This window comes from Microcebus murinus, chromosome 10, assembly GCF_040939455.1.
Source record: "Microcebus murinus isolate Inina chromosome 10, M.murinus_Inina_mat1.0, whole genome shotgun sequence".
Lineage (NCBI taxonomy): Eukaryota > Metazoa > Chordata > Mammalia > Primates > Cheirogaleidae > Microcebus > Microcebus murinus.
The window spans coordinates 33,038,110-33,050,492 of record NC_134113.1 but is presented as its reverse complement, the minus strand read 5'-3'; the positions used below and the strand labels follow the sequence as shown (position 1 = coordinate 33,050,492).

At 31.1% G+C, this 12,383-nt stretch overlaps 1 protein-coding gene across 2 annotated transcripts in view; it reads left to right on the top strand.

The window, feature by feature from the left end:
• LRRIQ1 (leucine rich repeats and IQ motif containing 1) overlaps positions 1 to 12,383 on the top strand; it is a 189,339-nt gene that overhangs the window by 165,256 nt on the left and 11,700 nt on the right. Inside the window, exon 27 of one of the 2 annotated variants that reach the window (XM_012740832.3) lies at positions 5,098 to 5,218. In XM_012740832.3, coding sequence (XP_012596286.2) covers positions 5,098 to 5,218 — 121 coding nt within the window. Of the gene's footprint in view, positions 1 to 5,097; positions 5,347 to 12,383 lie in introns of those variants that run through there. The other variant, XM_012740836.3, reaches the window with a different exon arrangement.

Here is a 12,383-nt window from a genome sequence, read left to right as displayed (position 1 = left end):
CAAAGATTTATTAGAACACAAAAATCATAAACCAAAAAATAAAAAAATATATACAAATAAATTGTAGTTGACATTTTAAAGCATTTACTTCCTTAGGAAGACATATTCAGAAAATCAAAAGAAAAGCTAAACCACATACTAGAAGAAAAATTCATATTCTCTTTCTTTCTCTCATAAGCCCATAAAAGATGTGCACTTAGGAAAATAGTTAAAATGTGATACCACTATACCTATTAGAGTGGTTAAAATAAAAAATACTGATATTACCAAGTGCTATAAGTATGCACAGCAACTGTTTCTCTCATACATTGCTGGTGAAAATGGTATAGCCACTCCAGAAAATAAAACTGTTGGCTTCTTATAAAGTTAAATATAGACTTAACATATGACCTAATAATTCTACTCCGAGCATTTTTCCTAAAGAAATTAAGTTTCATTCAAACAAAAAACTGTACATAAATGTTTATAGTAGTTTTATTTTTAATAGCCAAAACTTAACACAACCCAAATATCATTCAGTGGGTGAAAGGATTAATAAATGGTGGTACATACATACAATGGATATACAACAAACAGGAATAGAAAGAAATAAACAAGAAAGCTATTGATACATACAAAGACTTCCCTGATCTCAAGAACATTACATTGAGTAAAAAGGGCCAATCTCAAAATGTTACATTCTGTATGATTTTATTCACATAACTTCTTAAAAATCACTTAATAATAGTGATAGAGAACACATGAGTAGTTGCCAGTGATTACACTGGGGAGAAGATGTGACTATAAAGGAAAGCAAGAGTTTCTTCGGGAAGATGGAACAGCTCTGTATCCTGATTATGGTGATAGTTACATGACTATATAAATGCTAAAATGTCATAGAACTATAAAGTAAAAAAATTTAGTGCATGTGAAAATTGGCGAAGTCCCACTAAGGTCTGTAGTTTAGTAATACTATTGTTTTAATGTCAGTTTCCTAGTTTTGTTAATCATACTTTGGTTATGTGAAATGTTGTCGTTGCGACAAGCTGGGTATAGAGTGCACAGGGAACTCTCAGTTCTACTTTTTTGCAACTTCTATGGGAGTTTTAATTTTCAAAATTTCAAAACAAAAATTTTGAAAATGATTGAACTTCATGTTTAAGGTCTTTGCATTTCATTACTTGTAAATTGTACCTTTATATCTTTAAAACATTAAAGTGTCTTCCCTACCCACATATGTTATATTAATATAACATGGCTTCTGCCTTATTATATAATAAAAGGAGTTTGTGGAAAGAGGATGATATATTATGAATTGAGGAGTATGTATAACTCACTTTCTTTAACTGAAATTAAAAAGATTTTTAAATAACTCATATATCTAGAAATAATACAAAAATGATGGTGGTATGTTTATAGCATGTATAGTAATTTTGCCATAATTTGCAAATTATTCAAACAGTTAAAATAATGAAGCAAATCTGGAATCACAGATATAATATATGGTTTTAAAAAGTTTCAGAAAAAAAGATACTATTTATGTTATTTTGAAAATAGTCTAAAAAATTTAATACATATGTAGAAAACTACAAAGTAGTTTAAAAGACGACTTCATCTTTATAACATTTGATTTCTCTTTTTTAAAAAAAATCTGAGTAGTAAGTACATACATATTGGTTTTTATGTGTTCTGTTTAGTAGATTCACTTCCCAAAATAAAATTTTTTAAACTAAATATTTAATAAAATGTTTATGAAAATAAAGCAGAAGAAAGAAGAAATCCTTGTTCTTTATTAAATAAGAGAGATTCTCTATTTTTAAGTTTCCAACATTGGATCTAAATGCTTGGAAAGTCCCATTTTAAAATATACAGTCCTCATAACACTGACAATATAGGAGATATTTGCAAATACTATAGATGGGCTATAAGAGAGATGTGTTCAGAAAACAAAAATCTAGAAGAATTTTGAAAAATTGCTGTCTAATAAATATTTGCTATTGAATTGCATGTTAGAAAATTGTTATCTGACACTAACTTGAGACTGTTTATTGCATTATAGCCATAGAAAATATTTAATATTATTTTAGAATTTAACATATCTTTCTGTACAATAAATGTTAAATGTGTGTGATCAGTTATCTTCAGATTATATGTCAGCCCCCATGTTCATTAATTCTATATCCACAGATTCAACCAACTGTAAATTGAAAATACTAAAAAAAAAAGATAAAAATAATACAATAAAATGTACATATGGAACAGTACAATATAATGACTACTTACATAGAATTTACATTGAATTAGGTATTATAAATAATCTAGAGATGATTTAAAGTATAACAGAGGATGTGCATAGGTTATGTGCAGATAATACTCAATTTTATATAAGAGACTTGAGCATCTATGGATTTTGGTATCTGCAGGAGTCCGAGAACAAATCCCCTGCAGATGCCAAGGGATGACTCTTTATCCATTTTACATGATGTGGAAGATGTATTTTCTTTATGATTTCTCTATATGTTAATAGTAAGAGGAAGAATGTTGTTCAGTTTGATAGCCAATGTTTTCAGAAATAGTATCTGAATTTTATTGCATATGGGCTGTGGCAGATGCTCTGCAAAGCAACTAACTAGCCCATTTATGAAATTTCTAGGTTTGCATTTAAGCTGCTAAGTGACACTATTGTGAAATTGTGTGTACCTGTTAATGTCACTTCTAAATTTGATTTCCTATATAATCTGACCAAATTAGTAACTGACACTAGTTATTTTCTAGTTTGGTAGAAGCCATCTTTTGTATGTTAATGACTTAAGTTATAATGAGATTTTGGGAAGGTATTTGTTCACAAAATTTTTGATGTAGAGGTATCATCTCATTTAGGGGAGGATGGGATTTCTACTTTCTAAATAGGCATAGTAAAATTATGTCATCAAATTTAAATAAATAAATATAATTTTTAAACATTAAGGCTTGTAGTTAAATCCTTTTTAGTCAGCAGGAGGGTCCTTTATGTAGTTAACATGTCTTCCTTGTTATCTAACTAGTCTCAACAAAATTATGGTATTATTTTTGCATTTCTCCTTAATTCTTGACTGGCTATTTTTAAGTCTTATTGATGGAGTTATTCTAATGGGAATGTTAGACATGTACTTGTGTTCTAATTGAAATAAATTTCCAAAGAAAAAGTAACATTTTTCATACAAACTCAAGTGTAAACTGGAAGTCAATTTTTATTTATTTTATTTTAAAATTATCTACTGAGGTTTTTAAACAATACGATTATGTCACTTAGCCAGTTACATTAAAAAACTGACTTACAGGCCGGGCGCGGTGGCTCACGCCTGTAATCCTAGCACTCTGGGAGGCCGAGGCGGGCGGATTGCTCAAGGTCAGGAGTTCAAAACCAGCCTGAGCGAGACCCCGTCTCTACCATAAAAATAGAAAGAAATTAATTGGCCAACTAATATATATATATATAAAAATCAGCCAGGCATGGTGGCTTGTGCCTGTAGTCCCAGCTACTCGGGAGGCTGAGGCAGGAGGATCGCTTGAGCCCAGGAGTTTGAGGTTGCTGTGAGCTAGGCTGATGCCACAGCACTCACTCTAGCCTAGGCAAGAAAGCGAGACTCTGTCTCAAAAAAAAAAAAAAAAAAAAAACTGACTTACATTCTAGAATGGTTTCTATTCTGAGTTCAGCAACAGCAACACTTGCTTACTTACCTAAAAATGATAATTATGTGAGGTAATGTATGTGTTATTTAGCTCAAGTTAGTCATTCCATAGTGTATACATATTTCAAAACATCATGTTGTACATGATAAATAAACATAACTTTTGCTAATTAAAAATAACTTGGAAAAATAAATAAATAGAAGTTTATGTGCATGAGAGTGGGAAGAAGGTGGGAAGAGGGAAGTAAAAAAGAACAGCAAATATCTGAATTTGAAAGAGTATAAATCAGGGGTCCTCAAACTTCTTAAACAGGAGGCCAGTTCACTGTCCCTCACTGTCCCTCAGACCGTTGGAGAGCCATTGGAGAGTGCACTGTGGGCCTGGGACCGACTGCTAAGCAGGACAGGCAGCAGCAAAACACCCAGCGGGCTGGATAAATGTCATCATAAATGTCATCGGTGGCCGCATGTGGCCTGCAGGCTGTAGTTTGAGGACCCCTGGAAAATTTTAGATTCTGGCTTGTTGAGTCTTTGTAGCTCATCATATAGAAACAGCTTTTTAACCACAGTGGTGGCTTTATGCTTTTATTTTGCTGTATTTAAATTTTCCTTACATCAAACATTAAGAACAATGCTTTTCACAGGATTTCAAGCATACTGTGGTTTGGGTTAAATGCCAGCTACTTTGAGGCTGCTTTGCTTTCCATCATGGCATTTTAGAGCTGAATCCTGATAAATCTTTATTTAATGGCATACTACATTATGTATAACAATATTTTATAGGTAATAAGCAATTCTTTTAAACCTTAGGTTCAGGCTAAGATAGTAATAAAATTTCAAAGGTAATCTGAGATAAAACAAATAATCTAATCTTTAGGTGCTTAAAAATAATGTCTTGAAATTTCTATATATTTATATTACAAAGTTAGTCTTAATGTATAATATTTTTATATTGATAATCATTGTAATGAAAAGGTTGAGATTGTCTGTGACTTTTTAGTAGTACAGAAATACAGGGAATTTTATTGAAATACTAATACTTATAAATGGTAGAAAATAAATATTGCAGAAAATAATATAATATGGCATTTCTAACATTCAATTAAGAATTAAATAATATATTTGGGAGATAAGTGATGTTAAGCTGTTTAAAGTTTCATCAGCTGCCTTTAAGATTGATTTTCATCAAAAATTACTGTACTAAAATGTTTTCTTTTGTTGTACAGACTCAAATAGCAAACCTCAATTTTGAAATCGGCTCTTATTTGCAAAAAATGCTTTGACATAGTGCATTTGTTCTGCCTGGGCAGCAATAAAGGATTGTGGTATCATTTTGAAGAAGGTTGTTTGACAGAGCCTGTTTGTTTATTTGGGGTAATGTGAGCTGCATTCAGAAAATGCCATATTTTGTTTCATGATTGTATACATTCTCTCCCATTGCTCCCAGGCAAGACTTGTAAGCAGAGAAGACACGGATTTAGACCTTTCTTCCATGACCAGTGGAAGTGCTTTGTCTGTGAACAGAGAAAAAAAAAATCAGGCACACAGACACTCAGCGGGATCTTCAAGTAAGTTGTGGTTTCCTTCAGAATTAATTTAGAAATCACAAACAAATTGATGGTACCTAATGCCAACAAGCATTCTTTTACAGATAGGGGGTAGGATGCCAGCAACCAGATCTGTCCAAAATTGTGTATTTGAGTGTTTTTCCTTTAAAATCTTTTGATATAAACAAAATTAAATTATTTCTAAAATTAACTGCATTGGATTTTATTTTAATTGTATTCTGTGATTCAATATCTCCTGTTCCCCCCACCCACCGTGGATCATATTGAATTCTTTGATCATTTAGTGCTAAAAGAATTTTTTAGACTAATTGTAAAAAGGTGGACTTATACATGACATAAGTGTATTTAGGCCTTTTGTAATTGATTTAATAGATACTATATGTAAAGTTAATTTTTAAAGGAATTTTTTTAAATAATAAAATTTTAGATAATATTATACTGTTAATAAACCATGCTTTTAAAAACTATTTCCATTGGATAGATGATAGTTTAAGTATGTCAATTAATGATGACTTTGTATTCATAAACCTGTCACATCTATTACCTTTAATTTGGGGAGAAAACGGTTTTCTTTGTTTAAAATATTGCATTGTAGTTATTAACTCTAAAAAAATATAAGCATTTAAAAAATATCTGTTCCTTGTGGTATTTCAGGGGAATAGAGCCTAATTTTTTTCAAAGTCCTCATTTAACTTACACTCTAGAGATTTTCAAATATCTTCTAAAATGTTATGATACATTAGTATAAAACATGTTTTATTTAATATCATATTTTGTTAACTTCCCCAAAGTATAGTGAAACTCAAAACTCCACATATTAACTTACACTTCATTGTAATTATTCAGTTATTCTTCAAAATGTTTTATTACTCATTGATATTATAGTTATATGTATATGCAAATACAAAATCAATACTTGAATTTTGAATGTGACAAATTCAATGATCCAGATGGTACTCTCCAAAGAAAGGAAAACTTCAAAATAATTCTCTGACTTTTACTTTTCACACAGGTACTTGGCTTTATTAGATTATAATCATTCATAGCCATTAATGCATGCAAGTACATTTTGATCCATTTTAACTTGCTTTTTGAAATAATAATTTTAGTATGCCTAATTCTTAAATATTTTCTATGTTTAAAAGATCTTAGAGTGCTTGAACTTTTCTTACATGATTATAGATTCTGATCACTGAAACATTTCTGTAGTTAATATAGTTAAGAAAGAAATATTTTAGGTTTATTCACCTGGTAAAATTATTCCCCTAAGATAAATTTTCAGAGTTATTAACATAATGTGCTAGTTATATCAATTTTCAAACTATACATTCCATTCAGAAGGTATCAACCTATGTCATACATAGTGAATAATGCTATCTATTTTATATATTACATATTAAAAACTCACATAGTATCACTTTGGAACATTATAGGTAAAAATGAACTTAAAAAAACAAAAACAAAATGATTGCCTGTCACTTTACAGAGTATCAAAACTTCTGTTTGTAATGTATCATCTGAATGTTAAAACATAAATAGCTAAGTAAATAACAACTATCCTGAAATATGCAAGCTTCATCTCTCACTTACATGATATTGAATGATAGATTTTAGAGTATATAAGAAAATTATATAGAGTTCATTTCTTAATTCATATTCTAAAAAACTGAAATAATATTATTCTCACTATAATTCTAATTAATTGTCAAAAAATGATATTATTGCAGACACTATGATCTCAATATATTTACTAAGTGGCAATTTAAGGCAAGCCACTTTAGCAAAATAGAGTTCTTACTGAATAACAAAATAATTATGAAGAAAATACTACTTGCTTAATTTGTAGTAACTAGTTTACTATAACATCAGCATAATGTAATGGGAAAGTATACAGTCTCTGGCATCAGTTTGCCTGAATTTGAATCATGACTTAATCCTTAAAATGGTAATAATAGAAGTACGTACCTGGTAGAGTTGTTGGGATCAAATGTATACCATTTAAAACAATATCTGGCACACAGTAAGTGCATAGTAAGTGTCCTTTATGATAACCACCTGCACATAGTTATAAAAGAAGAATCAATTGAACTAAGATATTGAAGTCTCAGGTATCTAGACACATGGTCTAATTGGTTTAGCTTATAAGAAACCTACTCCTAATAGTTGCTTAACTAAAATATAATACTTTGCTTAGCCTATTGTTCTATAGAAATCTTTTAACCTTCAAAGTCCTTGGGTCCTAGGACTCCATAGCTCTGGGTCAGCCACTTAATAGTTTTGGTATCTTGAAAGTTCTTTTACTTTTAACTTTTTCTCTGTCTCAAAACTTGTCACTTTATCAAGCTGAAATATTTCTTTTAGCTTTGCACACCAAATGCAGAGAGTGGTTAGTTTATGGGCTGCAGATGTAAAACTTGCTTCAAGCCTTTGAACTTTTCTAGATCTTTGAAATTAGATAAACTCAGGTTTAAAATCCCAGTTCCACCATCACTGGGTTTTTAAAGTCATATGACCTTGGGTAAATTATTTAGCCTCTAAGGATGAATTTACTACCTGTTAAGTGGTGATAATAATGCTTATCTTATAAAAATTTAGTGAGGAAGAAATGAGTAAAAATATATTTAAAGCATGTGATATATTGCCTAGCATATTGTGAGGGTTTGAAGAACAGTACCTGTTACTTTCATTGTCTGTTGTTACATGTTTTATATTCTCATTGCATAATTTCAAAACAGCTCCCAAATAGAATTGTCTTCCTTTTCTGTGTGTCAAATAAGGCCAGAAGCAGCATACTTTTAAGTATGCCATCCATCTTAAGCAATATTGTCTTTTCTTAGCAAATTTCCTAAATTTCTGTCCCTTTCCTTTTAGGTCTTACTACTCCCTTACAAGGGGCCAACACCATTATCTGTTATCTAGATTTCTAGTCTATCATATGATTTATAAAGAGATTAAAGAGGTTACATTCTCATTCAAAAATTGCCATTTATAAAATGGATATGCCAAGAGATTTCCTTACTTAGATAATATTTAAGCAAAATATTTGCTTTTGCTAAGTGACTTTTGTTTTTTCAATTAATTTCTCCATTTAATACCACTTAAAGTATGTATTACCATAATCATTTTATTGCTAGAGCAATTGATAGCTTTACAAATTAATTTTAATATTTAATATATTTTCTTATTTATAATGATCATATTTATTTAACAGTTAATATGAATGAGACTCAAGAATTTAACTAATTTGCTTTTCACACAAAAACTAGCAAAGGAAAGCAGCAATTTGAACCCATCTTTTCTAATTTCAAACCCAGTGATATAATACCTTTTATTCCTCCATGGACTGAAATATATAGCTTACTTGGTAGAGGAGTAGAATATAAATTAATGTAATTATTATCATTAATTTGTTGAGGAGCCATTTATTGAATGCTCACTGCTCACTATATACCCAAATGGTTCCTAGGTGCCTCCTTCTTATCATCTCTGCACTTTCCAGGATATATTCCATTTTCACAGTTAGGGATTGAGAATCTACAATATATGTGTAATAGTTGATAATCAGCCGCTAGTCAAGTTCTTCTTTGGATATATCTAAACTTCTCATGGAATGCAAGCCATTTAATATAATATTCAATTTTCTGAATATGGAAAAAATATTGTTCAGAAGTAAAACAATTAATGTGGCTGAAGTGAGTGAGGAAGGCTTCTTGGAGGCAATGTACTTGATTTGTACGTAGAATGATATTTGGGAATTAAGTAAGGGAAGAAGTGGAAGAAAACCACAAAGGCAAAGGGTAAAATGGGAATGTAAATGTGTGGAATACTGAGGAGTCTTTCTGAACCAGAAATTCCACATACTGAAGTAATGTAAAGTAAATTTGGATTAAAAAGGAAGCCTAATTTTAGGTAAGTTTGAAAGTAAAGTGGAAGACTTGAACTTTTTTGCTAATAATGATAATTAATGAAGACATCTAAAAATAACTTACAGTTTTAGAAAGCTAATATCAGTTGAAGAAAGGTATTCTGAATCTGTTCTAACATTACATACTGCCTCCAATATATTGATAGAATAATTTTATAGATTTTATCAAAAATGATTAATTTTTTGTTATCAAAACTTCAAAATGAAATAGATTGCTATAAGTCCATGACTAATATTTTATATAGATTGAGACACTAAAGGTAATTACTAAAGCAAAAGTAGATTCCAAAGATGGCCATTAAGATTTATTCCAAGTGGAATAAGCACATTCCAATAATACAATTTTAAATTTGTAAATCAAGAAGTATTAGCATGTTGTGTGTTCATGTATATCTATGTGTATATATTTATCTATGTGTATATATTTATAGGTTCATTTGTATACAAATATCTAATTTGTGTATAGCTGTTATATATATATATATAATATATATGCATTCATAATTCCATGTTGTGTGAACTCAAGAACTAAATATTATTGCATATATCTTTGGACTATTATATAAACCACATATAATAATAGTAAGCAATTATATGTTTACAATGTGCAAAGCACAACTACAGGCCATTAAGAAAATACAGAGATGAAATGTTTGTGTCTAGCATATTTGCAGACACTTAGATTAAGAGAATAAATGAGTATATGAGCCATTGTTGCTGTTCTCCTATATCATATATTCATATAACTTTATTTTTCAATGGATATTGTCTTGTACAAAATAAGAAAAACATTTTCATTAATATTCTATAGACTTATCTCCAACCATGTGTAAGATTTATGCTAATAAGTGGTTGCAGATATTAAAGTAAGGTTATCATATATTATAAATAGCACTCTGTGATAGAATTCAGTTGACATGAAGATGGGATTTTGAAGGACTTGGCCTCTACTAGGGAGGAAAGTCTCTCTTGAAAGCCTGTTCAGATTCCATTGGGAACAACAGTGTCATGCTAATGTTTTGTGTTTATTGTTTCTTCTTCTTCTCTAATACCTGTAGAATATCTGTTCTAGGAAGTCGTGGAATATAATGAAGTATTCTAGGTCTCTAGAACAACTCCCTGGCATATTATAGGCACTTTTATATATATTGGACGGATAGATGGATAGATGGATGGATGACTGTGGTCATCCTTTAGACGCATGAGAGGTAGGAAAGAGAGTTCCTGACATTTTCTTGCTCCATAGTAAGAAGAAGGCTATACCAATAGAGACAAAAGGTAGAAGATAGCCTACTTGGCAGGCATTCAACAGTATCTACCATAGTTTCTAGAAGTACCTGACCTGTCCAATATCCTGGTATTTATAAGCATTAAAGAATACTGTCTATCCATATGCTAAGTGTTACAGTCCAGGTCAATTTTTCAAACAACCCAATTATGACATGCAAATTTCTACAATGCTGTCATTTTTTTCATTCAAAAATATTTATGGAGTGTTCACTGATGGGTCTGTGCTCTACACAAGAAAGAAAATGCTGAGCAAGACCACAGTATTTCCAGCCATCTTGGAGCTTATGATCTATATAAATTTTTATGCTATGGTGGTATGGGTTTAATCAGGAGATAAATATCATATGGTAGGTTAAACAGGGAAAGTTTAATGTAAGAATTATTAACTATAATAAAGTAACAGCTATAAAAATAAAAGGAAACTCTCTATGGTACCCTACAGCTGAGGGAAAGCACCAAAGGAAGGTCAAACTTGGAAGGGGTTCAGGCCTCAGTGAACCTCATTGGAGAAGGTATGGTTCAGTCACTGGATAGCAGAGAAGTTCTCTGATTTGGCTATTCCAGATCTGGTCTGGAGTTACTAGGCAAATAATAGGCAACTCTCCAGAGTGTAGGAGGGAGAGCAGATGATTAGCAATCACTAGCATAGGCATGTAGAGAGAGTGGGCCCTGATAAGGGCATAAGGTGCACCAAGCTTTGATGTTCCTGTGGAGAGGACGATGGTAAGCCTAGAGTTGCATAGAGACCTTGTTATGGGCCTGTATTTCAGGCAGGCTACATCCAAGGTCTTCAAATCCATAATGTCTACCCTAACCCTACCTATGCCAGAAATTACAAAGCCTTTTCCTGGAATGCTCTTCCAGAACCTTCTACTGAGAAAGCTTAACATTGTCCTAACTTTAGGAGAGAAATGCTCAAAGGAATTTTTTTTAATCATAAAATGTACAGTGAAGGATACATTTGTTGCTAAGAGGCATATTGGTAATGGACATATATACATGCATTAAATTACCACTTTCTGAATGTAATGATTTTATATATGTATTTGAATTTTAAATGTATGTATATATCTTTAGAAAAAAAAAGTAATTTGTTCTCAATTTTTTTCTCTTTAGAGGAGATTCAGAGCTTGAACCAAATTAAGTCCCAGTATTATTTATTCACAGCATTTTAATCTAAAAAATGTGTTCGAGTGAAATAGGAAAAGCATAAGAAGGTCTGAGATTGTCAAGAAAGTGTTGGTCCACCATTATTCTTTTCTTCTAAGTTTTATAAGCTATTTCCAGCCTATAAAACCATGTCATTAACTAGGGAAAACGATTAACTAGGGAATGACCAATAAAGTATAATATAGGTCTCGTTAAACTGGAATTGCAAGGTACAGAGTAGTAAAGGATGAATAATATGCTGATTGCATTTTTAGACATGGAGTGTGGTATTGGTAAGAGTATGTGTTTAGAGATTGGACAGTCTAATTTCTAGTCCTTGTTTGGCTCTTTACCAGCTTGTTTGTGATCTTGGTTAAATTGCTTACAACTTCTATGTAAAATTAACAGGTAAATGCATGTTGGCATAGTGGAAAGAAACTTATAGTAGATCAGATTTGAATTTGAATTCCAGTTTTTACACATATGATCTTTGTGAACTTGGATAAGGTAGTTGAGGTCTGGTTTGTCCATTAAGAGAATGCTATGGTGAGCATTAGATGAAAAAAATTAATATATGTATGTATTTTGGACTCGTGTGGGAAGAGGGGGAAAAATCAACAACAACAAAAATATAAAGGAGATCCAAGAGTCCCTGTAGCTTTCGAATTCTGTAATTGTACAACTACAACAATAAAACTTTGTATATGATAATTTCCCAAATAAAAAGCAACTAAAGCTATTTTTCTAATGTTTTACAGTATGAAAATCATGCTTGTAACTCAAAATTATCTCCGTGTCAGA